This window comes from Archocentrus centrarchus, chromosome 15 (genome assembly GCF_007364275.1).
Source record: "Archocentrus centrarchus isolate MPI-CPG fArcCen1 chromosome 15, fArcCen1, whole genome shotgun sequence".
In the NCBI taxonomy this organism is placed as follows: domain Eukaryota; kingdom Metazoa; phylum Chordata; class Actinopteri; order Cichliformes; family Cichlidae; genus Archocentrus; species Archocentrus centrarchus.
Genome location: NC_044360.1, coordinates 22057853 through 22085578, shown reverse-complemented (window position 1 = coordinate 22085578; position 27726 = coordinate 22057853). Strand labels below are relative to the sequence as shown.

At 40.8% G+C, this 27726-nt stretch overlaps 3 protein-coding genes across 8 annotated transcripts; 2 read left to right on the top strand and 1 right to left on the bottom strand.

The window, feature by feature from the left end:
- The first annotated feature begins 91 nt into the window (after positions 1-91).
- Positions 92-5723, top strand: snx5 (sorting nexin 5). Its single transcript, XM_030748710.1, has 13 exons — positions 92-255; positions 1983-2087; positions 2213-2323; positions 2552-2673; positions 2818-2941; positions 3288-3383; positions 3478-3583; positions 3674-3749; positions 3845-3884; positions 3967-4053; positions 4978-5137; positions 5251-5336; positions 5604-5723. The coding sequence occupies exons 1-13, from the start codon at positions 223-225 to the stop codon at positions 5652-5654; spliced, it is 1197 nt and encodes a 398-aa protein (XP_030604570.1). The 5' UTR covers positions 92-222; the 3' UTR covers positions 5655-5723.
- A 3972-nt stretch (positions 5724-9695) lies between these two features.
- Positions 9696-22607, top strand: rrbp1a (ribosome binding protein 1a). 6 transcript variants are annotated; one of them, XM_030748704.1, is made up of 27 exons: positions 9696-9793; positions 11643-13014; positions 14287-14441; positions 14562-14684; positions 15352-15504; positions 15726-15844; positions 16056-16209; positions 17121-17259; positions 17453-17634; positions 17723-17757; positions 17846-17921; positions 18039-18076; positions 18182-18263; positions 18351-18391; positions 18527-18605; positions 18695-18784; positions 18886-18972; positions 19058-19147; positions 19229-19321; positions 19640-19690; positions 19780-19860; positions 20181-20264; positions 20516-20593; positions 21250-21333; positions 21429-21527; positions 21857-22000; positions 22090-22607. In XM_030748704.1, exons 2-27 carry the CDS (start codon positions 11661-11663, stop codon positions 22126-22128), a joined length of 3750 nt encoding a protein of 1249 aa, XP_030604564.1. In that variant the 5' UTR covers positions 9696-9793; positions 11643-11660; the 3' UTR covers positions 22129-22607. The 6 variants fall into 6 exon arrangements, with proteins under 6 accessions (XP_030604564.1, XP_030604567.1, XP_030604565.1 ...); XM_030748707.1 differs by having other exon boundaries at positions 9721-9910; positions 14290-14441; positions 18354-18391; XM_030748705.1 differs by having other exon boundaries at positions 9721-9910; positions 14290-14441.
- Positions 22608-24814: 2207 nt separating this feature from the next.
- cfl1l (cofilin 1 (non-muscle), like) lies at positions 24815-27144 on the bottom strand. Its single transcript, XM_030748077.1, has 4 exons — positions 27031-27144; positions 25911-26206; positions 25629-25705; positions 24815-25461 (listed from the first exon to the last, which is right to left on the bottom strand). Exons 1-4 carry the CDS (start codon positions 27031-27033, stop codon positions 25346-25348), a joined length of 492 nt encoding a protein of 163 aa, XP_030603937.1. The 5' UTR covers positions 27034-27144; the 3' UTR covers positions 24815-25345.
- Positions 27145-27726: the final 582 nt, after the last annotated feature.

Here is a 27726-nt window from a genome sequence, read left to right as displayed (position 1 = left end):
ATGATTGATTTGGTTGAAGAGCCAATCACAGCTTTTGTAAATTCCATACTGCCCAGTCAAATTTGTCTGAGGCGGGATTTAATTTTCGTCACTGGGAAATTGTCAAAAAACGTTTTGACAGTTCGTCTCGTAGCTAACTAGCACCGGAGAGTTCGCTTCCTGCACATAGTTTAGTTATTTCGGTGGTCCCCTTCCTGCCATTCCCTCGATTTCAGTGCCAGCATGACATCCATAGATGAAAGCGACAAAGAAAAGGTAGGTTAAACGTTTCACGGCAGTGTAAACTGCACGAAAAGTCAGCACCGAGATAGCTAACATTAATGGCTGTCTTCTACTAGTTACTGAGTTATTTTCGTTCTGCATAACGATAGCCTCTGGCTAACGCTAGCCAGCGCTTTATCGATGAAGCTGTCAAGAAGGGTGGTGTAAAACTCGGTGGATGCGATGGGAAATTTGGGTGGCGTGAACCGTGTTTAAACGTGCAACATATTGCGTCAAATTCACAGAAAAGTCACGTAGCCGGTGCTGAATTTCGACTGTCCCGTGTAGTTCATGCCTAATAACAAAAAGAGGGTCGTTTTCAGCTGAGCACCTATCTGGGTCATGAATGTAGCGGCTCTGCTGTGTTTTCGGTCCATCAAAGTACTGTGTTCAGCAGCTGGGCAACACAAAGCACGGTGGCATCGCAGTGGTCTTTGTGTGAGCTATTTTTTTTTCGTATTTTGACAGGTGCTAATTAAACTTTCCAGTAGTAATTTTGAAAGATTACTACTGCAACAGGCTGGCGACCTGTTCAGGGTGTACCCTGCCTCTCGCCCTATGACAGCTGGGATAGGCTCCAGCCCCCCCGCGACCCTTAACAGGATGTGCGGAAGCGAATGGATGGATGGATGGTTTGTGGTGCTACTGAGTCATACCATACCAACGTTACGGTTTCTAAAACTAGAACAAAGTTGCATTAAATCCTCACTCACAAGTTACAACAAAATCTGATAAATTAGGGATTTTTAGGGATCTGTATCTAATAAACTGACAGCAAAGTTTAACGCCAGCAAGACAGTAAATTATAAGCTATGTTTACTCTTTATTTTGCAAGGGTGTGGACCTAGCTTTTAAGCTCAAGCCGGACCTGAGCATGTGCGGGCACTGTTCTTTAACTTTGTTTATAATTCCTTGTTGGGTGTTGAATCAGGCTGATGGCTTTGGACTCAGCATTGTATCTGCTTACAGTTTTCCTCCTAGCTGTTTGTGTATTGTTAAGCTGCAGCTACAGAAATAAGGATTTGAGGAAGTACTTGAGTGGGAAGTTTTTACTGATACTGTTACAACTGAAATATGAAATGTGAGTAGAATAGACCATTTCAGTCAGTCAGTCAGAATACTTTATTGATCCCAAAGGGAAATTACTACTGTTACAGCTGCAACCGTTTCATTTAAACGAGTAAACCTAAAACACAATAACATACACATTTGTGCACATTGCATACATTATTTTTTTTTAGGTACTAAAAAAAAAAAAAAAAAAAAAAAAAAAGTAAATGAAGACACCCTAGGCTTGTTGAGGCCTCTTGAAGACCCAATGGCGTTGAAACAATGCACATTGTCAGTCACATACAGATATACGTGGACACTACTCATTTTCCAAATATAAAATCAGAATCTTGTGATTAGTATTATTGAGCCGTCATGTAGAAATGCAGCAGTTAATTAAGCTCTGCCTGTCTGCTGTCAGGATACATGAAGTCCAAATTAGATTTCAGAATCCAGTTTCTCCAAGAAGTATCAGGGCAACAATATAGATTAAAAAGTAAAACTAAACCAAAATGAAGTGAATCAGATGGCATTTATGATAAAGTGAAGAATCATAACAGGATCTGTTGACTACTTCCTGAAAGCGGTGTTAAAAATCAAATGACTACACACACCAAAAAAGTATATGTCCATCACAAGTGACATGTTTTTTGTCTTTGATTTCTCCTTAGTTGCGCTCTGTGTCTGTGGACCTAAACAACGATGCCTCTCTCCTTATTGACATTCCTGACGCACTCTGTGAACGAGACAAAGTCAAGTTTACAGTTCATACAAAGGTAAAAACAAAGAATGTTTGTGCCTCAACAATGAGAATACCATATAAACTAACCTTTAATCACTTCTATAATTTGTTGATGTGTTGTCAGTAATATTTACAGAGTGCTATTCACTGTTTTCCCAGACCACACTGAGCTCTTTCCAGAAGCCGGAGTTCTCTGTTCCCAGGCAGCATGAAGATTTCATCTGGTTACATGACACACTGGTGGAGACAGAGGACTATGCTGGCCTAATAGTGAGTAGGACTACTTGTAGGTACAGCTCACACCCAGAGATGGAAGCTGTAATTTCACAGTTTGTTTTTGCCCTTGTGCACTCTTTCAAAAGAAACCACAAGTACACATTCATTTCCAAAAGAATAAAGCAGCCTTTTTTTTTTTTTTTTTTTTTTGGAAACCTCATAACTACTAAACTATTTGACTTGCAATGAAAATTCCTTTGTTTCCTTCTTTTTCATTTACAGATTCCTCCAGCACCCCCTAAGCCTGACTTTGACAGTCCAAGAGAGAAGATGCATAAACTGGGGGAAGGTGAAGCCACTATGACCAAAGAGGAGTACACTAAAATGAAGCAAGAGCTGGAGGCGTGAGTGTCGCACTCCAAACAAAACACTTTTTTTCATTGTATCATTTTATATTCATGGCATGTTAGATAAGCAATAAGCTGTGTAAAATATTGTCCGCCTCCCAAAAAAATATTTGTGTAATGTGTTCTGTTTGTACTTTTTAGTGAATACCTGGCTGTGTTTAAGAAAACTGTCCAAGTGCATGAAATCTTCCTGCAGAGACTGTCTTCTCACCCCATTTTAAGCAAAGACAGAAATTTCCAGATTTTCTTGGAGTATGACCAGGATGTGAGTTCCTCATAGTGCTGACTTCCTTTCACGGGTTATTCGTTGGAAAGAGAGGAAGCAGAGTTTAGGGGAGAATTGTGACACATTGTTTGCAGCCTGCTGTGATCAGCAATTACACTTATCTGTGTGGTCAGTCAGTAGCAGCGGTGTTTGCTTGGATAAGGGTTAAATATTCCATATATAATACCTACAGTAGATATCTGTGCAAAATAATGAACTATTGGTAGATTCACAAATATTACTTCAGTCCTAATTTAGTTCTCACAGCATCATGTATGAAGCTTTCATAAATAAATATTGCTTTTACGGAATTATTTCTTATTCTGTTTATATTCTGTCATTTTAGCTCAGTGTGAGGCGAAAGAATGCAAAGGAAATGTTTGGAGGATTCTTTAAAAACATGGTAAAGTCAGCTGATGAAGTCCTTATCTCAGGAGTAAAGGTGAGACTTCTGCATGATCTGCTTGTAGTTAATGTATGATAGTAACTCACATGAAGCAGAAACTTAAGAACTTTTGTTTTTGTTTCCTGTTTAGGAAGTTGATGACTTTTTTGAGCAGGAAAAAACCTTCCTGCTTGACTACTACAGCAAGATCAAAGACTCCACTGCCAAAGCAGAGAAAATGACCCGTGCACACAAAAGTGCGGCAGTGTTTATGTTACAGTGTTTAATTGGTTGGGATAAATTCATTTATGTTTGTAATTTGCTAAGTTTTTAAATTTCTGTTGCAGATATTGCGGATGATTATATTCACATTTCCGCCACTCTGAACAGTCTCGCGGCTGATGATACAACAGCAAATAAGAAGTGGGTGCAATGCATGAAATATTTTTTTATTACAAAGAAGTGCTGTTATGACTCTGCGTGAAATTGCTGTGGGGTTTTTTTTTCCCCCCCAACAGAAATCTTGAGAAGCTGTCAGACACGTTTGAGAAGCTTAGAGTAAGTAGAGCTTTAACTACCAACAAACTATCACATTTATACTGTACAGATTTGTTCTAATTTAAAATAACTTTGTCTCTAGAAAGTGGAGGGAAGAGTGGCATCTGACCAGGATCTAAAACTCACAGAGCTGCTGAGATACTACATGAGAGACATCCAAGCTGCTAAGGTGAGACATGAGACATGTCTTCTGTCTTTATACAAGGGGGACAGATTTACAACTATGGAGCATCAGAATGGAGAAAGGTCATTGAAGTGACCTTGAATGTGGCATGGTTGTTGGTGCCAGATGAGTGAGTTTAAATATTTCAGAAACTGCTGCTCTGCTGGGATTTTCCCCACAGAGAGAGTGGTGCAAAAAAGAGAAAAGGTCCAGGGAGCAGCACTTCTCTGGGTGAAAATGCCTTGCTGATGCCAGGAAATAACGGCTTTTAGTTGATTGGAAGACAACAGTAACTCAAATAATCACTTATTACAGCTAAGGTATGCAGAAGGTATGCATTTCTGAATGAACAACGCATTAAACCTTGAAGGAGATGGGCTATAGCAGCCCAAGGTGACACTGGGTGCCACTCCTGTCAGCTCAGAAGAGGAAATTGAGGCTACAATTCACACAGGCTCACCAATATTGGTCAATAGAACATTGGCAAATCACTGTCTGGTCTGATGAGTCTTAATTTCTACTGCAAAATTCCAATGATAGGGTCAGAATTCAGTGTAAATACCATGAAAGCAGTTCAAGCTAGTGATGGTGGTGTAATGGTGTGGAGATATTCTTTGCACTCTTAGGGCCGTGTAGTACTTTTTATGATCACAGTGCACCCATATTCTGATGGCTACTTCCAGCAGGATAGCGCACCATGTCACAAAGCACAAATAATCTCAAAGTGGTATCTTAAAAATCCCTAGCACGTGAAAGAGTTGAAAGAAACTATAAAAGAGGAATGTATTGCGTTCTCTCTGTGAATGTAGCACTGAATGGACATACTCAGTATTCTCATTGCATTTTTAGAACAGTAAAAATGTGAATATTGTAAAGTTGATGTGTTGGCTGTGTTGGCTCTTTTAAAACCTTTTCCAACATGTTTGTCAGGACCTTCTGTACAGGCGAGCCCGGGCGTTGGCTGACTATGAGAACTCTAACAAGGCCTTGGATAAGGCCCGACTGAAGAGCAAGGACATTCCACAGGCGGAAGATAACCAGCGGCAGTGCCTGCAGAAATTTGACAAGCTTTCAGAATCTGGGAAGAAAGGTGTGTGACAGAAGCTCTCTGTACTTGTTTCTTTGTGTCTAAAGTGGCATTGACTGAGGAAGCCTTTATTCATAAAAAAAAAAAAATTTAAATGCACAATCTTATCCTCATAGAACTCACCAGTTTCAAGGGCAGACGTGTTGTGGCCTTCAGGAAGAACTTCATAGAGATGGCTGAGCTTGAGATAAAGCACGCCAAGGTGAGCAGCACAGTAAACAGACACAAATCTACTGGCATCTTCACTTGAATGCTCCAAGAGACAAAAAGACACTAAAGAAAGATCTTTAAATCAAGCAAAAAAAAAAATACAGATGTATTCATCTTATATTCATCTTCAGCTTGCATATGATTACAAGCACGTGATATGTAGTTTACATATTCCTTGGCCCAATGAATGCTCTGATGATTTACAACAAAACAGATTGTTTTTCAGGAGTAACCATACAAGTTACTTTTGTCTCCACAGAACAGCGTGACTCTCTTGCAGAGTTGTATTGAGCTGCTCAAGAGCAACTGATGTGCTTAAGTATTCTTGTGCTGCCATCACCAAGTGACCAGTCATTTTTAAAAAAAAAAAAAAAAAAAAGAAGAAGAAACTTGGCGTCCCTGGGGCCTTGCATGGGCACAAGTCTCAGCTCTATGTCCACTCTCGCCTGGGTCTGATGCCACGTAAAACCCTGCACAAGATTAAGCGTCTTGTATGCACAGTGTCTTCATGTTTACAGTCTCTGTCATTTGGTCTGTGGTCCATCCTTTTGCATTATTTATGGAAGTCTAGCTCAATGTGAATGGCTCCAGAGAATTGGGGCAGCCCAACATCAAGGGCTTCCATATTTTTTTTGCAGCATCAACAGATGTTTTTGTTTTTCTTGATTTTGTGTTTGCTGTTATATTTCTTGCCTTTTTGATCATGTTTCTGCCTTCATTTCCTTCAGTCTAACCTCTGCATTTATATATAGTTTTACACAGTTTAAAATGCTTAGAGAATCATTTCCATATAATCATGACACAACCAGATTTTTTTTTTCTTACGCTTTATCTTTTGGGGCTTTTACTTTGTTAAATGAGCAAAACAGAAGCAAAAGCAATGCCTGGAAAAACATCCTCATGCTCTGCATTGCTGTGCTCTGAGTTTAGTGAACAGCCAAACCAACCCTCTAGTAAGAAAACTCATGACTCACATGGAAGATAAGACAGAAAATCGTAGAGTACAAAAATAGCTGCTCTGCACCTCAGGAATTAAACAGCTGGATCGGTTCCCACATTCTGGTTTGTAAGATGTGGCCTCAAATCTCAGTTATCAAAGATGTGGGATGGACTCAAATAGTCAGATGTGCTGTTTGAGCATAGGGCATAGAAAAGTGTACATTTATAGTTTTGGTTTCATTTGAAAACATTCATTTCTGCACGTGCCTGTTCACTCCAGCCATGTCTGTTTATTCCTTCAGTTTGCAGTTATTTTCTTTATTTTGCTCTTAGTTTTTTCCTTTGTTACAGATGGAGTCTCACACGTCAGACCTCATATATTCTCCTGATCCTCTCAACAGTTTGTTTGGAAAAATAAATAAATAAAAAGATGCACTAAGCTGAAAACTACTTTACAATCATGACCCCACATTGATGGAGTGTTAAAAATGCATTATAGTTTTTTAAGAAATTGAATGTATTTCTAATGGATTCCAGTTGTGTGAATTCCTTCACATGATGATTTTCTTACAGAACATTAGCATTTTATAAAGTTTTATTAATGCTGTTTAATAAACCCTACTTTCCCAAGTTTGATCCTGTTATTCTTTCGAAGCTTGTTTGCTTGTTTTTATACCACACATTTAAAAAAAAAAAAATCTTACACTCTCCATTCAAATATCCTGAACCTGCGTTTTAAAAATCTGCTCATAATGCCTCTAGGTGGCACTATCGAGCTTTCCACTGTGTCCTGCTGAAACTGTTGAGTCCTTGAAGTTAAACACAGCTGTATGCATGTTTGTGTTAAATCCATTGACCACAGTGGATCCAGGAATTCGATGGTGTTGTGTATTAGGTAACCTTTGAGGAAATGCCAGGGGGCTTATGGGAATTACCATAACCAACACGCTCACTGCAATGACCTACTTTAGCAGCTGCACAAAGCAACCTACAGCTCAGGTAGAACTAAATATATTTTGTGTAACAAGTCAAACACTTTGTGCCCGTATGCATTATATTCACTATACATTTATTATTACAGACAGCAGTGCTAAAAACAAAACAAAAAAAAATACTGTGAACTTGTGAAGAACATCGTAATGCATTAGAAAGCTTCTTTAATGAAATGTTTACCAGCACTTGAGTTGTTCTAGAGTAAAGAAAGGTTATAGATGAAGGAGATGTGGAGAAGCAAAACTGCAATGATCGCACACGTAGCGTATACTGCACCTACCCCTGAGGGAACTGTCAATATTGACAGCCCCAGTCATTCAGGCACAGTGACCTGCAAGGTTCAGGCTATTAACTGATTGGATGAAACGGCTGACTGTAACCAATGACATTATAACTAATCAGCACAAACATAGGAGTTTGCCAGCTGTGGTAAGAGCAAACAGTATTTAGAAGCGCAGTATTAAAGAGTTAGAGCGAGGCCTGTCTTTGGAACAAGATAAGATAAAAGGCCTGGATCGTAACCTCAGCTGTGTGTTTTAAGTTGCCAGAGGATCCATTTACTTACACAGAGTTTAAGTCCCCTCACCACAGCTACTGGGCTGTATGAACTAGAAAAGTATCAGTCCTAAATATAGTGTTTTCATGTTTCCTCTGTGAAGCTCGAGTGAACTGATAAGTCATCTCAGAAGCAAAACGCACTGTGTGAAATTTGGCTGCGTAAACTGATGTAAAGAAAAAATCGTGCTTGCTTCAAAGACAGACTGTATTTAGATTATTTGATGAATTTCCATATCCCTCCCTTAGGTGCACTTAGATCATTTATAAGCTATGATTTGAAGCAGATTTTGCACATTCTTAGAGTTTTTGGATAAATGATTGGTGATTTGCCAGAAATAATTCAGTGCCATCTTTATATTCCCCTTGTTAATCCTCAGTCGCACACGAAGCAGTCTTACATAATCAGGCCCAGGATTTTAAGAAGGCGTAATGGTGAGGTGTAAGTTTCTCTGTTGTGTCATATAGTTCCTGAGTCTTTTCTCACTTTGGTTTTATTCACGGTTTAGCGAGCTGCAGCATCCTCTCACGCTGACTGAGCCTATGAAAGCACCTGCCTCATGGCCCAGAACTCAACAGCAGTCACCTGAAAATGATCATAAATGCAGACAGCAGCCCTACAGCAGGACTTAGAGGCATGACGCATGAAAGCCTCCTCAAATAGAAAATATGCCCTCTGAAGGGACTGAAAAAATGCACCTGCAGGGTTTGCTGACGTGACTGGATCGTCTGCGCTTCCTTACTGTAACAGAATAGGCTGCTTCTTCCTGGTGCTGCATAGATGAAGATTTTTGAAATTCTTTTCAGCTACTTTTCCACCCTCTGAGTCTGATAACAAACAACAGCACCTAGATTTTGACCTTCATCAATATAAATATCTAACATTGCCACTTCGCCTGTTCCACGGCCCACAGCACAGGGGACTTGCACATCTTAGGTGTGAAAGTGTGAAGGAATATCTGAAGGACAGTGTGTGCTCTTTTTTTCAGTAATGGAGTTATGCCATTAATAAAACATGAAAAGACTCAAAGCAAGTTGCGTGTCATGGCCAAGCCTTTTCTAGGTTAGGCCACCTTGCCCAGCTACAGCAATCATTTGCTTTTATGCTTGTATTAGTACCACAGCGTCATCTCAAAGTCAAATCTATTGTTGAAATGTGACAAGGACAGTATGTGAGTTCACTTGAACAAACAAGTGTTTCCACTTCTTGAGCAGTTTGAGAAGAGGTTGCCACAAAGGCCTATTATGGGATGTAAAAAGACTGATGTGCCCTTGTTGCGTCTGTTAGTGGCAAATCCTGAAACTCAGGTAAAACTGTGAAAGTGTAGAAAAGAATAAATGGAAGTGGTAAAAAGCAGTAGTCCTGGTTACAATAAAATACTCTGATAAAAGAAGGGGTCAGTAGGCTGCAGTGTATTTTTGCATAAGAGAAAAGCTGTATCATATGCTGCAGCCTTATAAATAACAGCACTTTGTTTAAATATAGGCTGAATTTCGGGGAAATTTGGATAAATGATGATCAGGAGATCTTGAATGTTTCATTTTGCCGGAATGACACAGTCATTTAAAAAAAAAAAAAAAAAAAAAAGACTCACACGTTTCGGCAAAAAAAAGCTGCTGTTAAGTATAAAAGGGTATTTTCTCTCAACATTACAAAGCACACCGTCCTTCAAAAAAAATGCCACTTAGAAAGACTACAGGAAAGTACAGGAAACTTACTTAGTTCCTCTCCTTTTCAAACCATCGAACTGTATGTACTTTTTCCATGACCACAAGAAACTACAACTCCCAGCAGCCTCATTTCCGTCTTGAGCGCATTTCAGCCAATCAGAAACCTTGTGGATTTATGGTAGCTATCTGGGGCATGGGGCCAGCGCGTCTAGCCAGCTCAAAGTGCCACGACTTCACAGCAGACAGAGGATTCTCCAGCGGAGTGAGGGGGAGAGCAGTGGGAAAAAAAAGGCAAGTTAGCCAGATAGCTGGACATATAGGTAGCTTTGCTCAGAGGCCACTTCATCTACAACTCGCCCTCAGTAATTTCCTTTTGGAGCGAGCAGACGTAGCGTTATCGTCGCCGGGGTAAGCGTGGGATTTTTGGAATTTTTTTATTCATTGAGCCAGCCTTAGCTAGCTCGAAAAGCTATTAACTGCTAGCCCTTAAGGAAGCCACTGCTACAGAAACACACCAGACTCAAGTTATCTAAAATTATTTTATTTCTTTTTCTAGCTAACTATTTAGTTTACAGTTTTTTTAGGTTCTGTATTGATTTTTCTGTTACGCAAACGGCGTTTATTGTGCAGGATGTTAGCCAATTTCATTGAATCACAGTGTTAGCTCCGATGCTCGCTGGTAAGTATTTATTAAAAGCACATAACATTTAAAAAAAAAAAAAAAATAGAAGAAAATAATAAAAATAGTCGGGCGTTTCACACCCCTACATGCGATGCGCGACAAGTGAGGTAGGATATCCTTAACGTTTTATAAACTTTTAAAAATACCTTTCACTTGTGGTTTTTGGGGTAATTTTAGGATTAGCTTGAATAAACTATCTTTGAAGTTATTGAAATCTATGTGTTTTTATCAGATTATGGAATGAAAAGTGAGCCGTCGTTGTATAAATATTGCTGATTCCCACCGTGTGTCTGAGACAAAAAGTAACGAAAGCGAATCTGTATAAAATCATAAATGCCTTTATTATTAAGTGTCACGCCTTTAACTTGAAATTGAAGACAGTTTTAATATGTGAGTGCAGCCTCTGCGGGAGCCACCGTGCCCATGAATTAAAGCCAGATATCTGAGACTCAGGCTTAAAGGAGTTGCACTTTTATAGGAAAGTTGGGCCGAGTTAGTTTTCTTCAATTCAGCCTTAGTAAGGATGCGCTGACGTGTGACATCACAGATCAGGAGGCAGGACCATAGCTCAGAGACCTCGCAGTGAACAGGGACTCTGGACTCTTAAACTTAAGTGGCTCAGCACTTTTCCTGTCCGTGTCAAATTGCTTTGTTTTAAAACAATAAATCTCTACATCGCGACCTTTTTTGCATTTATATATTTTTCTGATGGGATAACATATCTATAACAGATATTACTGATAATTCTACTAGAATAAATCAAAGAAGGTGTTTTAGTGACCCGTGGAGAACTTTCAACAAAACATGTGTGATTTAACATCATTATTTTTGAGAATCAGAAAAATAAGTTTTTGATCTTTGCTTCAGAAAATGTTGTGCGATGGTGGTTATATAATGCAGCCAAAATAACAACAATGTAATCAAAATATTGCCGTTAAAAAAGTGAATGGCGTTAAATGACAACACAAACTGTATTTACTTTGTGTAAGGTTTCTTTAACACCTTACACTTTGTGCAAACTTTACACTTGTTATACGTTTATTCAGTGTTAAACTTTAAAGTGTATGAGATGTAAATATGAGGATGAATTTGAGAACTATGATTTCACCTGAAGAGGAGCAACAGTGTTTAAGTTATTGGGGTTGACAGTGACACCGTGAGGCCGTTTGAGGTAAAAGCTGGGATTGTTCTCCCTAAGAGCATTCACAGTAATTCTGTCTCATCAGCTGTTTTAATGCAGCTAATGTCAGTTTAATTTTGCCCAAGAATGGGGGGGGGGGGGGGGGGGGGTATGCTGGTAACATTACAATTTTGGCCTGTTGTGAATTACGATATGAATTTTATTTCTCCTTATAGGAATCTTTGGTCCTGGCTCATGTGCAGAAAGCTGTTTCGTTTAGAATGACAGTTAACTAAATTAACAAATCCCTCCTCTCCTCTTTTTTTCTTTTTTTTTAGGTTTACTAAAATTAAACAATGGATATCTATGACCCCCAGACCCTTGGGATTATGGTATTTGGTGGATTCATGGTGATCTCTGCTGTTGGGATTGCCCTTGTCTCCACCTTATCCATGAAGGAGACCTCTTATGAGGAGGCCTTAGCTAAACAACGCAGAGAACTAGGTAAGGCCCAGTCTGTTCGCACTGAGAAAAAGAAAAAGGACAAAGTTTCTGAGAAGAAGAAAGGTGGAAAGAAGAGAGAAGAAAAGCCCAATGGGAAGATCCCAGAGCAGGAGAAAACTGAAGACGCTGCTGAAGCTGACACTGAAGCTGACATAGTCAGTGAGGGTGTAAGTGCCCCGACTGTAGCTGCTGCCCCTGCTTCTGTTCCTGAGCCTGTCCCTGCTTTTGAAGTTGCATTAAGTGCAGCCCCAGTGGCGGCAGAGATGCAGCCCAAGTCTGAACCAAACCCAGTTGCTGAGCCCTCACCTGCACCCTCACCTAAAGAGAAGAAGAAGAAGAAAGTGGCAAAGGTTGAGCCAGCCTCCACCCAGCCATCTGTACTTGTGTCTGAACCGATAAAGTCCTCTGCGGCTTCTGCCATAACCCAGGCTCCAGCCTCTGCCCTGACCAAGGCTGCCCCAGCATCAGCTAAGTTGGGTTCAGCATCAGCAAAGTCTGCTCCTCCACCTGCTTCAGCAAAGTCTGCTCCTCCACCTGCTTCAGCAAAGTCTGCTCCTCCACCTGCTTCAGCAAAGTCTGCTCCTCCACCTGCTTCAGCAAAGTCTACTCCTGCTCCACCTCCACCTGCTTCAGCAAAGTCTGCTCCTGCTCCACCTCCACCTGCTTCAGCAAAGTCTGCTCCTGCTCCACCTGCTTCAGCAAAGTCTGCTCCTGCTCCACCTGCTTCAGCAAAGTCTGCTCCTGCTCCACCTCCACCTGCTTCAGCAAAGTCTGCTCCTGCTCCTACATCAGCTAAATCCACTTCAACCAAATCTGCCGCTTCTGCTGCTCCTGCTTCAGCAAAGTCTGCTCCTGCTCCACCTCCACCTGCTTCAGCAAAGTCTGCTCCTGCTCCACCTCCGCCTGCTACAGCAAAGTCTGCTCCTGCATCAGCTAAGTCCACTTCAACCAAATCTGCTGCTTCTGCTGCTCCTGCTTCAGCAAAATCTCCCCCTGTCACATCCAAATCTGCCCCAGCACCAGCCAAGTCTGCTACAGCCCCAGCCAAGTCTGTATCAGCTCCATCTAAAACAGCTCCGGTGCTAGAGGCTGTCACGAAAGATGTCCCAGTGATGGCTGTGCCCCCAGTGGGTTCTCAGCAGGCTCCTGCTGTTGCAAAAGCACAAGAACCCAGGAAAAAAGCCTCCAAGAAAAAGGCTGAGCCTGGTAAGCAGATATATTTTCTACTTACTGCATTTTACAACATCTACAGTATTATTAATCTTATTATAATATTTATATTTTAATATTTATAGTTTAACATTGTTACAAAATCTCCACATGGAAGATAATGCATATAGGTCAACAGTCTTAAGAAGTCCCAACTTTAGTTTCAGATATGACCACAGTGCTGCTCTGGCTGCTTTTTATTATGCCAATATGTCCCTCACTTTCCTCTTGTGTCTCTTCCTGGCATATTTTGCCTCCTCCCAAAGACAGATGTGAGGAAGAGATGAAAGGGAAATCCTTGGGATTTTCTTATGTATATAGAATACTTTTTAGGATACACGTGTTTCCTTGCTCTGAGCTCCTCCAGAAGCCTCCCCTCTCACTCTCATCTTCTTGAGGCACATTTAAGGGGCTGGTGCATCTTCTGTGGTGGCAGAGGGGAAAGGAGTTCTGTGTCAACGTAAAGCAGAAACTACAAGAGAGCGTATATTGCAAAATGAGAAACACACAGAGTTTCTACTTCCTTGGAAACCCTTCCTATGTTTGTCAGATATCAACATTTTTGCTAGGATGCCAGTTGTTTGTTCTTTGCTTAACTCTACCACCAGATCCTCTAATGTAATCAAGACATTGTTTGCTCAATGTACAGGACTGCTGTTATGCATGCCGTATAGTTGGCATCAGAACCTTTGTCTATAAATACTGCTGGTACAGCCCCAGTTGCTAAAGTTATCCTTATCTTTTAAATGGATGGAAATGGCAGGAACTACATTAGCCATCAGACTGGTTGTTGTGGTGGGAATTTAATGTTTGGGGGTGGGAATGGAGGTACAGTTGGCTTGCATACACATACTCACAAACTAAGTCAGGAATAACTTGTCAGTACTGATGAACTTTAGCTGTGGACCTGTGGAATACAGTGCCAGTGGCAATGGTGGGTATTGTCTGGCACTCAGCTCTGGAGAGCAGAGAGCACGCCAGCTTGTCAAAACACTGTTGCTCTGTTTTGTTAGCTTACAAAGCCTCTCAGTGCTTCTGACAATGAGAAGAGAGGTGGGGTTGGCTTTCTCACTTGCCTGAGGCTTGTCTCCGCCTGGTGCCACAATGCCCCATCATTTTGCCATCTGAAAATGCCCAGGGCTCCAGACCCAAAGGACAAGTTGTAGCCTTGTTCTTTTTCTAAGACAGTCACCTTTTGTGACAAAAAAATACTAGACCTTTTTGTTTTAGATCTCATTCTTCTGCATTATTTTGTGTTTTCCTTTCCAGTAGCACCAGTGGATTCTGCTGATGCTCCGCTGTACCTGCCCTATAAGGCTCTGGTATCCACCATCAGCAGCATGGTGTTCAGTGAGGGAGAGGCACACAGGCTCATCGAGATCCTTTCTGAGAAAGTTGGCATCATCCAGGACACTTGGCACATGGTATGGAGCACTGGAGTCAGAGATGGAAAACCCTTGCACAGGAACATGGTTTACTGAATACATTTGAGAATGAAAGAAAAATTAATTAATTTCTATTTCTGTGTATGTTTGTGCATTTAGGCCACTCAGAAAGGAGACCCAGTGGCCATGCTGAAGAAGCAGCTGGAGGAGAGAGAGAAGCAGCTGGCAACAGAGCAAGAGGATGCTTCTGCAGTAAAGAATCGTCTCAGAGAGCTCACCAAGGTTAGACAAAGAAAAGTCTCACAGGCAGCATACCACAACAGTGTCTACCCGATAGCCTTGTTTGCTGGGACTATTAATACTCATAATGTGGATGAGAATCTTTGCTGCCCTTAAAGATGAAAAAACCTAAATGAAAATGATTAATATCCTGTTAACCATGAATGTGCACTGACAGCTGCCCTACAGTCTTTTGTCCTGAAGGTGGCACTATTGGAAAGTTAACTTGGTTATCAGGTTACTATAGACAACAGCCTTAGCAGGGAGGTCTCACTCATTTTTATATTTTATTATATTCAACCTTTAAATCCAGTGGCAATAGTTTCCCTTTGCTTGTGTAGTCTGTGCTCTGTGTTTTAAGATATATTATCCTATGTTAAGGGTTGTGGTCAAGAAAAGGATGGTAGACGGGTGCTAAGTGAGACTCTGTTGACCATTTATAACTTTTCTCTTGTTTTTGAACCAAGTGTTGAATAAAAATGGTTGCTATGGTGGCATTAGAGGTGAAGGTCACAGTCTGTCTTCCAAAGTGTGTAATCTTCTCATCTTCTGCGAGATGATGGATGTCTTCATTTAATCTCATGACAGCTGTTGTGCAGATATTTCATTCTTTCAGTCTTTTGCACAATGAACCAGGCTCTTTTCTCCAACTGTGCTGTCTGTTTATCAGGAGCTGTCAGCTGAGAAGGCCAAAGTGGCCAGCGTGGAGACGAGGCTGAGTTCTCAGCTGAGTAAGAGGGAGCAAGAAATGGTTGCTCTGCAGGCTCGCATGCAGGCCAGTTACCAGGACCATGTAGCCCAGACACAGAGGCTCAATGCAAAGGTGAGTTTAATGCACATTACAATTAATTTAAAAATCAAATCAGCATATTTGTGTTTGTATTTTATCCTTTTATGGTGCTCTTGGTGTACTGACTACTATTAGAAGCAAAGAAGCAGTTCACTCTTGAAATGCATTATTCTTGTGAAAGGTTAAAGACTGAATAGGGGCACAGTGGTTTGTTTCTTTACTAAAAAAAAAAAAAATGCTCAAAATTACTGCAGATTGTAAGCCTTCAAGACCAGCTGGAAAAAGGCCCCAATGCTCAACTTGCTCGTCTACAGCAGGAGAACACCATCCTGCGTGACGCACTCAACCAGGCTACTAGTCAAGCTGAGAGCAAGTGAGTTTTTAAACAAAACACTGACACAGTTACTGCCTAGCATGGGATAATGACTGCCTTTTTACCCATTTATTAAATACATTAAGGTGTAAATTCAGTGCCGTGTGTATTAATTCAGATTCTTTGTTATACCAGGTACAAGATTGACTTGTTTGCAAGGCGTGCATCCTTACTCTAAGTTGACATCTCTCGCTCTGTCTTCTGCTCTCAGACAAAATGCAGAGCTGGCGAAGCTGCGACAGGAATGCGCAAAGTTAACCAAGGAAGTTGGAGAGAAGACAGAGAGTCTGCTTGCTGATGAGCACATCAGGAAAGGGCTGGAGGCCAAGGTCTCTGCTGCTGAGAAGCAGCTCTCACAGCTACAGGTTGGCCAGTCCCATGGAACACCACATTAGCTTTATCATCAATTACATTTTTTTTCCATGTCTATTTTCCTACGGGAACAAATTTATTCTAGCTTTTTATAGTGTTGTTTCTGCAGCCAGTTAGTTACTGAGCATGTAAGCTTAGGTCTTTCCCGCCAATCCGTAGACTCTCTAATGTTCAGGGTTGTATAATAGCCTTATAATCATAGAGCCCAGGGTCAGGCTGGAATGAAGCCATAACAATGATGGGGCTGCAGGTAAAATGCTTCCCTGTGCCAGCTGGAATGTGTGCGAGTCCGAGCATCCCTCCTCTCCAGCCTGTTGTAATCGGCCGTAAAAGGACAGGGAATGTCCAGTTTTCAGGCAGGAAGTGCAATCATTTGTTTTGCTCTGTTAATTTCCTGGTTTTATGTATCAGCCCACACAGCCTCTCACTCATGGAATGCTTTTTGTTTGAACTGGTAATGTGGAGCAAATGAGTCAGCACTTGTGACAAGTCAAGTGTGCCTTTTGTTTAATCATTTACTTGCTGCCTTCCCAGCAGTGTAAAGTCTTTGAACATGTTATGCAACAATTCAGTATCCAGTAAACACGCTCACATGATAGACTCATTTTTCTACACTGTGACAGTCAATAACATAAAGGCACAGGCAATTCAGCCATTTCCAAATCAAAGCACCTCCTTAGACCTGCTTAGCTCAGTCATAAGATGTCTGTTTTAATATAATTAACACAGTCTCGACCTTGTAGGTGGTTCACTTGCGATTTTTCTGTTGTCTCTTTCTTTGCATGGAGGTTTTAAGGATGCATAATAACCTATAACCCAATGCGACTAATTAAAAAAAAAAAAAATGTTGTGAATCTTTGCTACCCCCTGCTGTTTGTAACAGCATAATCAATTTCTTCTTCAGACCAGCCACACAGACAAAGAGCAGGCATTACAGAGGAGATTGGAGGAGGTGTGTGAGGAGCTCAGAACAACACAGAGTAGGAACAACAACCTGCAGGCGACTGTGGACAAGGCTCAGCAGGACAGTGGCACACTCTCAGGTCAGTGAGCAAGCAGGTCTTAATGGGTATCAGATGTAAAGGTGTTGACTTTTTGTATTTATACATATGTATTTATAGCTGTGGGGTTTTTTGTTGTTGTTGTTGTTGTTGTTGTTTTTTTTTTTTTTGTAATGGGACCAGTTGCATTGTCAAAATAAACCTAAGGATTAAGTTGTGAGTTTTATTTCTGCAGAGTTTCAGGTACGTATTGGGAAATTGGAGGCTGAGCTCAAGGAGCGTTCTGCTCAGGCAGATGTCGTCACTGTCCAGTTGGAGGAGACAAAAGCAGAGAAAAGCCAGCTTGAACAGCAGGTGGCGTCAATCAACTCACTGTTGGAGGCCTGTCAGAATAAAAAGGAGGAGGACAGCAAGCAGGTAAATGTATTTTAAGTTTGATCTCTCTGAAAAAGGATACTGAGTAATATGTAGTCACACCTAAGGATGTCAATTTTAAAATTTCCAGGTGAATTCTGAAGAGCTGGAACAGTTGAAGCTCAGGTAAGCATTTAATGTTTCTTTCTCATGAGTCAACATCAGATCCAATGCTTGTTCATCCGCTTTGTAAATATCATGGTCTCATTGACAGCTTGCAGGAGAGAGACAGTCAGTTAAACGTGCTTCACGATGAACTGAAGCAACTGCAGATAAAGAAGGAAGCTGCCGTAAGTGTTGCATGCGTCTGGCATTTAATCTGTTACCAAATAGTATCACTTCTCAGTTTTTCAGGACAAAGATAGATTACAAAAATCTGCTAATCACATAATGTGCCTTTTTAACAGGAGAACACTATTGCTGAGCTTGAGCAAAGAAATAAGAGGTATGGTGCTTCTCATATATTGGGCTCTTATATCTCAGGCTGTCAGAACCCCTGGGTGGTTTTCTGATTATTTATACTATTGTGTCTATTTGTGTGTCCTTCTAGTGAAGAGGCCAGCCATGTCACGTCACTTCAGGATGAACTTAAAAACCTCAAGGAAGAAATGGTGAAAGTGAAGAACACACAAGTAAGTGTTCTTGTTGATGCGCATGTTTCTGCTTTTAGAGCACCCAGAGCAAGAAAAAAAGAAATGACTTGCATGTTCCTGTTTCAGCAGTCAGATGGCTCTGCAGAGCTCACTCTACTACAGAACAGGTAATACACTTAAATGTTGCTGCTCTGCCTTAACAGATATAAATCACACACACTCTTACTCTTACTCTTAAAGACCAAGTAAAATTAAGTAAGTTATTTAGATCTATTCTTTTTTTGTTTTGTTTGTATTAATAGTTTGACCGAAAAGGATGGTCTTGTCACATTGTTACAAGAGGAGCTGAAGGAAGCAAAAGAGAAGATTGCCACTCACGTGGTAAGGCTGTTCACCTGCTAGTGGCTTATCAGCTGAAACCAGTTTGCTGTTAGTCACCTCACTGATAATGTCATCCACTGCTTAAACAGAATACTGGCACAGAACTGTCAGCTTTTCAAGATGAAACCAAAGAAGCTCTCCAGATGCTTTTCCCACAGATACCTGTAGAGAGAGAGCAGGTAAGAAAAGGGGATTTCACTGAATGGTCTTTTATTCTGATGCGGTCGATAATGTGCGTGTGACTCATTTGTGTCTGATTTTTTTTTTTCTCTCCTCTTAGTTAAACTGGTTACAAGTGTTTACACAGAAAGCTCAGGAGGCTCTCAGCCAGCAGAGCCAGGAGTCTCAGTCAAGCAGAGTGCATTCAGTAAGCTGCAGTTTTATACTCTTTCCATATACTGGTTTGACTTAACCTGGCAGACCAAGCTCTGAATGTGTGCGGTTTGTTTTAGGAGTTGCTTGAGAAACTGAAGGAGGCAGAGGAAAGCCATGGTTCCCTGCAGGCTGAATGTGAACAGTACAGGACAGTCCTGGCCGAAACGGTAAGCTGCTAAAATCCGATTGTGGATTATAGATTAAAGTTGATATGGCCCATCTATTAATCTCTTTATATTCTCCTTTAGGAAGGAATGCTGAAACATCTTCAGAAGAGTGTGGAGGAGGAAGAGCTGGTATGGAAATCCAAGATGGCTAAGTCAGAGGAACAGCTGCAAGAGGTAAGTGATAATACCTACGTAACCCTGTAAAGCCTGAACCATGAAGTAATTGCCAGAAATTTTTTTTTAAATAGTGTGTTTACTGAACCTTCTGAAAAACTATAAAAATAAATAAAATATTAATTTGCATATAAGTTTTTGTGCAATTTATTTTGTTTTTTTGAGGAAATAAAAATTATACTGGTGATATAGAAGTCTCAAAAACGCACACTTGTCATTAAAGGGTTAAAATACAGTCACTTTCAGAAGTTTTCACCAAGGCTAAGTTCCCTTAAAAAATTTATGAAACTAAACTACAGTATGTTGTTACTCTGCCAGGCTGTGCAGAAAGTCAGCAAGCTGGAAGCAGAAAACCAAAGTATAAAACAGGTGAGGATTACTCTACTCTATTTAAATCACCTCCTGGGGTAAGCTAGCAGGATTTAAGTGTGGCCCCCTTCTTTTCCTTTTCTCCACAGTTGAAGGAGCAGATGATGCTTCTGGAAGCACAGCTGGAAAAGCAGACAGACAGTTATGTAACTGCAGAAGAGATGGAGCAGGTACATAAGCAGCTTAAATCTACAGCAGACTGACTAGAACTGTAGTATATGTATATTAAATGATCCAAACTTGCATATTGTTACCATTTTCAGCTTAAGTCTTGCATTCTGAAAAATGTGTTTTGGGTTATGAAGCTTGGCTAGATTTAAATCAAAGTCGTAGTGCAAATGTAGATCCTTTTATTAAGTTAAAGAATATCTAACTCGTGATATATGTGCAGAGTTAAAGCAACATTGACTGTATTTTCAGTCTTATTTACTTCTTTTGTTCCACTTAAAACAAAAATACTAACATCTGCTCCTGTCTGCGCTCTGTTCAGCTGAAGTTGCAGCTGTCGGAACGTCAGAGCCAGCTGGATTTGGCCCGGAAGGAGGCCGAGGCACACAAGGAGGAGCTTGCACAGGTGACTGCACCGTCGTGACTCGCTTTTCCATCATCCACACCATAATATGTAATGAATTCTTATCAAAGTGTAATTGAGGTGAGAGGAAGGAATTTCCCTCATGAGATGTCGTATGTTAAGGAATTCATGCGACTCATTCCTTCACACACGCAACCGGCTCAGTAAGCTGGCATTGACGCACAAGTGCCAAGCAGGAGATTTCATGGATGGCAGTTACATAAACAGTGACGAGCGACGACTTCCTGTTTCAGGTCAGAGAGCAGCTGGGCGAGATCACGATGCGGGCCCAGCAAGAACAGAATGGCCCGGCTGAGGCTCAACCCAATCAGGTCAGGGTGCAGATGTCACCCTTCACTTCCTGTTAGAGAGTACTGGACAGTGACTTGAACAGTTCTCCGCAGATCTCCTTTGTTCTTGTTTGTTTTGTTTTTTTTTTTTTAATTCCTTCACAATTAAGCTTGGTTACGTTTAAAAGCACGTCTAAAGTAAATTTGCAAGGATGCAGGTCTTTGGCCATGCGGATTAGAGGCACATCTGCTTATTTCCTTCTCCTAAATGAAGGATGTGCCACTGAAAACGAATACTGACAGATGACTCTGATAAAGTAGGGCTGTGTTTCCAGTCTGTCCAGTACTCCTCCAGCAGGGCAGCTGTCTGTGCTAACCACCGTTTGCACTAACAGAGTGAATCTAACTGCTGCTGTTTTTATCGACTTGCATGCTCACCGCTATTTTGTTTCCAGCTATTTGTTTATACGTTTAACAGCCCAGAAACCTCATGTTTAACTTCAGCCTTTCACCTAAAAATAGTAAAAGTACTAACTCGGTCCACAGGTCGAGCAGCTTCTGTTTTGTTTTTGGTTTTTTGTGTGTGTGTGTTGGTGTGTGCACAGTGCTGATGCTTTGACAAAAGAATGTTTGTTTACGCACAAATGTATTACCTAATAGTCTGCGTGTATTTATAGTGTGCTTCTGTCTGTCGTTAGGTCCAGAACGTGCTGAGTCAGACAACAGAGAAGCTGCACGGGGAGGCGGCCCAGAGGCAGCAGCTCTCAGAAGCGTTTGAGCAGGTAGCAGCTGCTCTTTGTGCAGTCTTTGTTCTTTTGACACCGTAAGGTTTCTCTTAAGTTGTCAGTGGATAACACTGTTTGTTGTCAACTTCCAGGCCCAGAAAACTGTAGCAGAACTTCAGGCTCAACTGGATCTTTTAAAGGTTTCCTCAGAGTCGCCACAATCTGACACTGAAGATGTAGCTCAGCTGAAGGTGTGCATGGCTACAAATAGTATTTTGTTTGAAAACAGTAAACTCCTTTTTTTTTTTTTTTTTTTTTTTTTTTTTTTAATAAGTGTTTATTTGGTTGAAATTGTACATACACATACAGATGTATTTCATTGGTGAGTGTGTAGCAGGGTTGCAGTAGAATGGATAATTCATAAAAGAAGCATTTAAATATGATGAATGCTTTTATTTTATGGTGCTGGATTATTAATCTTTAACCCTGCAAAGTACATCAAGGTGACAGGTGGTCCTGCTTCTAACTGAAAATAAAGATTAGTTCTCTGAAGTCATGTTTGTTCCTGCTTTTTGAACAGGAGCGCCTGGAGAAGGAGAAGAAGCTGTCCAAAGACCTGGGCCAAGCAGCCACTAAGCTCCAGCAGCTTCTTAAAGCTACTCAGGAGCAGCTGACCAAAGAGCGGGAGACTGTGAGAACACTACAGGAGCACCTGGAGAACAAGGTGAGCCAATACACTCCCAGTGTGTAAGCTGAGATTGTGCTGCACTTGTGTATTTTCATGCTAATATATTCCTCATATTTGTTTTCAAGGGAGGATATGTGGAACTGAAGGAAGGAACGTCCGTCTGAGAGGAAGCTCACTGCGGACACTACAAAACTGCCAAATATGCCTTATAATTACCATAGTTATGCATTCCAAAAACTTTTTTTTCTTTGTACTGTAGTTGATTGCATTTATTGCAACTGTAGGAATCAAGTATTTGATCTTTTAAGAACATTTCAAACTAAGATTAGAGGAGATAATCCTGCTGCAGTCTTTATTGAAACCCACATTCCCTCAAAAATTCTGGCTGTGTCAGAAGTTATTTATCCCCCTGCCTTATATTCCTGACATTCCCCCATAGTTCAGTGTTAAAAGGGAAACCGAATGTACGTCAAATGTACATCAACCTGTGCAATTACTTTGTATGTCTTTTCTATGTGGTTGAATGATGGGAACATATGGTTCATCACTGCAGGGCATGCTTTCCTCTGTAGCTGGTTGCCATTAACACACATTGAATCTGAATTTGTATGAATGAATAAACTACAGTGTTGGCATTCTGTAATTGTTCTGTGGTGTGTTTGTGTGTTACTGTGATGGAGTGAATGCAGGCAGGAAGCAAAGAGTAATAGCACAGTTTTTGGATTTGGTGTAAATAAAACCACACATCTTCAGTCATGCGCACTGTGCTGTACATTTACCTTATAGCATGCAATACAAGCTTTATTTATGTTGCAATAATTCATAAAAATTAGTCCAAAATTAGTAAAAGATTGTGATATTATAGAGGAAAATCCTAATTATTCTAAGGAAGTTCTTTGACTTAAGACTATTTATTACACACTAAATCATTGTGTCAAGGTGAAAAGCTGTTTGCCAAACCCTGGCTGTGCAGAGAACAGCCCTGCTATCTACCAGGAAGTCCTGCTAGACAGCAATATCCTCACTATATTTCTCATACAGCTAAATGCAGATATGAAATCAACCCATAGTACACATACATAGACCACCTTTTAAAGAAAATGCCACTGTATATTCCTAAAGCCTTAATTACAATAAAACTTAGTATAATGCAGAATATGGTGGCTTGGAAGGTTTCTCAATGTTCACTTCAAAGACTTCACAGAAGCTACGGTCTCAGTAAAGTCTCAAGTAACTTAACTAATACAGTGACAGGGCTCCAAAGTGAGATTTCTTTATATAAGAAGAGGGTTTCTGTATAAAATTTATTTGGATCTCCAAGTCCAACTGAAAGAATGCACGCTTTCAATAAGAAGTGCAAAAATTCCGAGGATTCTTGAACTACCCATCTGCAGTAAACCACTTTTGCTACTTTCCCACCGCCGAGGTTCCGGAGCCGGAGCAAGGAACCGGCGAAACGATTAAGAACGGGCCCGCGTTCCCACCGCGTTTCCGTGAACTGCTCCTTTACGTGTGAGCGAGGGCGGGTCCTCGTCTGGACACGGAAGCCGAAGCGCACAAACGTGGGAAAACACGCTCCCCTTTCTTGTGCTGCAAATACGTTTTACGGTCCAAACCAAACTACTGCAGCATCTGTGTGCAGCACAGAGGTAAACACAGACAGCGAGAGCAGGACGGCAAGTACGCATTTTGTGTCCTTTTATCTGTGATATGAACTGATACAAAGCAGCAAGTTCAGCCTTAGAGCCCAACCTAATTCACAGCCGCTTTTCCCATGTAATACACATGTAATATGGTAGAAAACTTGATGTTGAGACGGCAGAGTCACGCCCCTCTGCCCCTTTCGGCACGCGTTCCTGGTTCCAGACCAGCTAGTTTGCGGGGCCGTAATTGAACCCGTTTTTCGGCCGAGCACCGAGTGTTTGGGCGGTGGAAAACCCGCCTAACGGTTTAAATTACGGCTCCGGAACCCTGTTGGTGGGAAAGAGGCCTTTGAGAAAGAAAAAAAAAAACCGAGACGCGCGACATTTTCAAATCGCTGTGCGTCATCAGGTCACTGAAAGCAAAAATAGCCAATCACGATCGAGCAGAATGCCCCTCGGGTTCATCCAATAATACAGCAACCCCGCCAAATGTCGGTGTGACGCTTCCTTCTTAGGCCTACTGACAAGAAGCGCCACCTGTCCATCCACCTGAAACTGTTGTGCTGGCAGGATTTTTGGTAAGTAGACAGGCTGGCCGGGCGGTGCTCCCACACAGCTTTCCACATTACTTCCTGTTCTCACAAATCCAGTACAGCTCGAGGCAGCACTGGATTCTATTTTGCAATTGAGATCCCAGAAGGCGGAAAGTTCGACAATTTAACACTGATTAACTTTTAATTAAATAGGTAATCTGTTCCTGCTGCCTTCGAGACTTCATGCTAAATCAAGACCTTCTTGCAGGTTTATGTACTATTAGCACTGAGTTCCTAAACATTGTGTTCTCTTGAGGTCCTCATGGATGCAGTTTAATTTACAATCACATGCTTTAAGACTGACCCCACAGGAATAATCTCAATTTCCAATTCAAGTTTTTGAAATAAAGCATAACTGATCTTATTACACCATTCCCACCTGGATAAATGAAAATTTGACTAAACCAAGAGCCCTGGCTGCTATATGCATCCTGGTGGTAGGACCAAGCCCCAGCTAGCTGTTAATTATATCATTCATGCCTTTTGAATACACCAATTTTCCCTCCAAATACTCACCTGTAATGACAAAATGTGGAATTGATAAATGAGTCAATATGATACCAAGTCATTTAATTGCACTGGTAAATCAGAACAATGAAAACAAAAGGCACACAAATGTTGCATTGAGTTTATTTAACACTTTAACAGTGCAGCAGTTTCAGTAATTGTTTTTGTTTTGGTAAAACTTGTCCTATATTCTAGGGGCCAAAGAGGGGTTTTAATTATCATTTTACAGCATATATTTGTTTTTGTTGTGGACAATAATCAAGAAGGAAGACAAATGGTCCATACTGGGATATGTCAGGATTCAGTAGATTTGTATGTACACAAAAAAAATAATTAATTTAAGAAATTTAAACGTACCAAGAGTCAAGTAACAGACCACCGTAACAAATGTATGCTCAAAAAATAAAAAAAACAAAAACATCTGAACAAGGTTGATTTCACAGTTAGACTGTGCCTGGGTAATTTCGTATGGTAGAGACATGTAAAGTTTCCCTGTTAGCATTATCAAATCCCATTCAGAGTTCAAGCCTCCCCTTTAAGCTTCATCAATCTGATCCCCTCCAACTCAGTTTTGCCCCATTTCAAATCTGTTTTTAAATTTACCTTGTTTTGAAACAAAAGAATAAAGTAATCTTTATTCATGCATTTACACTGTGGCCCTCAAGCTTGATTACACCTTTTGCCATTCTTTCTGCAAAACTTTCCCTGGTCCCATAGTCTGAAAGGTCATTCATCTCCAGCATGTGTTTGACTCCTGTTAAAAAGGAGAAAAGAAAAGAAAAAAAAAAAAAACACAAGGGGAAACACCATTCAGCTTGTTTATGCAATATCAAAGAAATCCCAGCCCGTCCAAAGTAAATGCACGGAAATATGAATTGAATTATGTGGCATTAAAAGAAAAAAAAAAAAAAATAGCCATACCTGTTTGGTTCTTCTTCAGGGAATCTTTGGAGCTAGCGTATTTCATTTTTTCTTTGATTGGTGCTGTATCAGGAGCCCTAAAAAAGGAGAAGTCATTATCCAAGTGTCCAAAGCTGATGCTGCTTAAACATTTTTTACTATTCATGCAAAAACCTGCAAAGAAAAAACAGTGGCTCTCAAACTACACCGAGGTCTTTCACTACTTCCTGCAGTCAGTTTGGATGCGGATGAAGAAACTAAAATCAAGTGTATTTATGTTTCAGTTGACATACGAGGACCTACCACATCACAGCGACCAGTTCTTCTTTTTTACTCGATTCCTTTGTTTCAAAGTGGCAGTCATACATCAAGTAGCGACATGTTTTAGAATCCAGAAGACCCACGAAGAACTTGAAGACGTCGGGCACGTCCGCCAGATCTTTTTGACGGTAGACTTTATCCACGACGATGGCGCCCTCGCTGTCGTCGATTCTGAATATCACCAATCTTATGCGTTCATTCAGATCAGCATCAGTTTTCACTACCTTCATGTTGTTGATGATGTCCTTAACTTCGTCAGTGACTTGCACTCCAGATGCCTGGTGAGAAGACAAGGAAAATGATCCATATTTAGAACTAATTATATATATAAAATATATAAAAAAGGCACAGCTGCTCCACTACAGACAAATCTATCATTAGGTTTGTGGGATTCCTTTCATTTGAAGGATTGGATTAATAAAGTCAAGCACTGGGAGTAATCTGTGTTAAATGCAGAGATGCAAACTGAGAAAATGAGCACGTTAAAATGATTCGGCCCTCGGCTCATAAATCTGCAAATATTCTTAACTTCGACGTTTTGTTCAGAGATAGAAAAAAAAAAAAAGCAGAAATGAAAGACGAAGAAACAGGAAGCTCTTCAGAACGCTTTGGAGAGAAGTGCTAAGCCTGTTTAGGCAATTAAATGTGCAAACATTTATCCACTTTTTTTTTTTTAGCAGTAATGTGCCATTGGGTGTTGCTATCCTTTTCCTAGTTTTCAAGGCCTTGAATCTGTCACATTCCAGTCATTGTGGAACAAGTTGACACAAGAAACACCGCCCCAAGGGATTCTCTCTCAGCAAGTTTGAAGCACGAACGAAGCTTCCTCCATTTTGGAGGCAAAACCACACCATGAATGAGCAAACCATCTTTTCACTGCACAAATCTTTTCCCAAAAGGAACAATTAAAACAAAAATCTTACACTGTAGCTCTACTGACAACCAGTTTTACTCAGTTTCCCCTCCCAAAATAAGTTTTTAAAATAAGACTTTTATTCATTTCTAGGCTGCATGTTCAGTAGGACACACAAATCACACAAGACTGACACAGCCCAAGTTAAAAAAAAAAAAACATGATTTGTTTTTTGTGAAAGCTACTCACCATTTTGCTTCTGATGTGTGAAGGAAACAACCAGCAGAGAAAAATGGCAGCAGCAGTCAAAAAGCTGAAGGGTCATAAGGAAGGAGAGCAGGTTGACTCATAGAGGAGGAGCTGTGGTGAATGAGCACACCTCCAAAAGTCGGCCCGGCCCTCTCTTCCACAGGTGTGACACATTTTCATCTGCAACCTCAGCATTTGCATTTAATCGCTTTACATTTGAAGGTTAAATCACAATAGGTGCACATGTGCATAAGTGTCTCATGCAGCACAAGTGGTTTTTTTGCGGCTCTTTTTTACCTGCTTTAATTTGGTAAAGCTTAATATCTTTCAGTTTCAGGTGAGGCTCCAGGTGTTATAGGTGGGAGCGGCACATAATATCCATATATGGAGAACAAACATGTCTACATTTTTTAACCCATCTGCAGCTCAGATGCATCTCTGTGGCCATATAAGGTAATAGGTAGGATGAGTGCAGAGATGTGGCGAAAGAGTTTATCCAGCTACCTGTTGAAAGCAGCCTTTTTTATAGCGAGCTGTGAGATACACACATGATTGTTTTGGTCCAGACCTGCACTAATACCTTTATGCATATTCACAACTCGAGAGGACCGTTTTGGAAGCCCTACAAGAGCGTGTCAGTGTAAATGTTCACGTGTCAGCTTAGCGTCTTAAAGGTTTCGGTCCAGTTATGTTGTG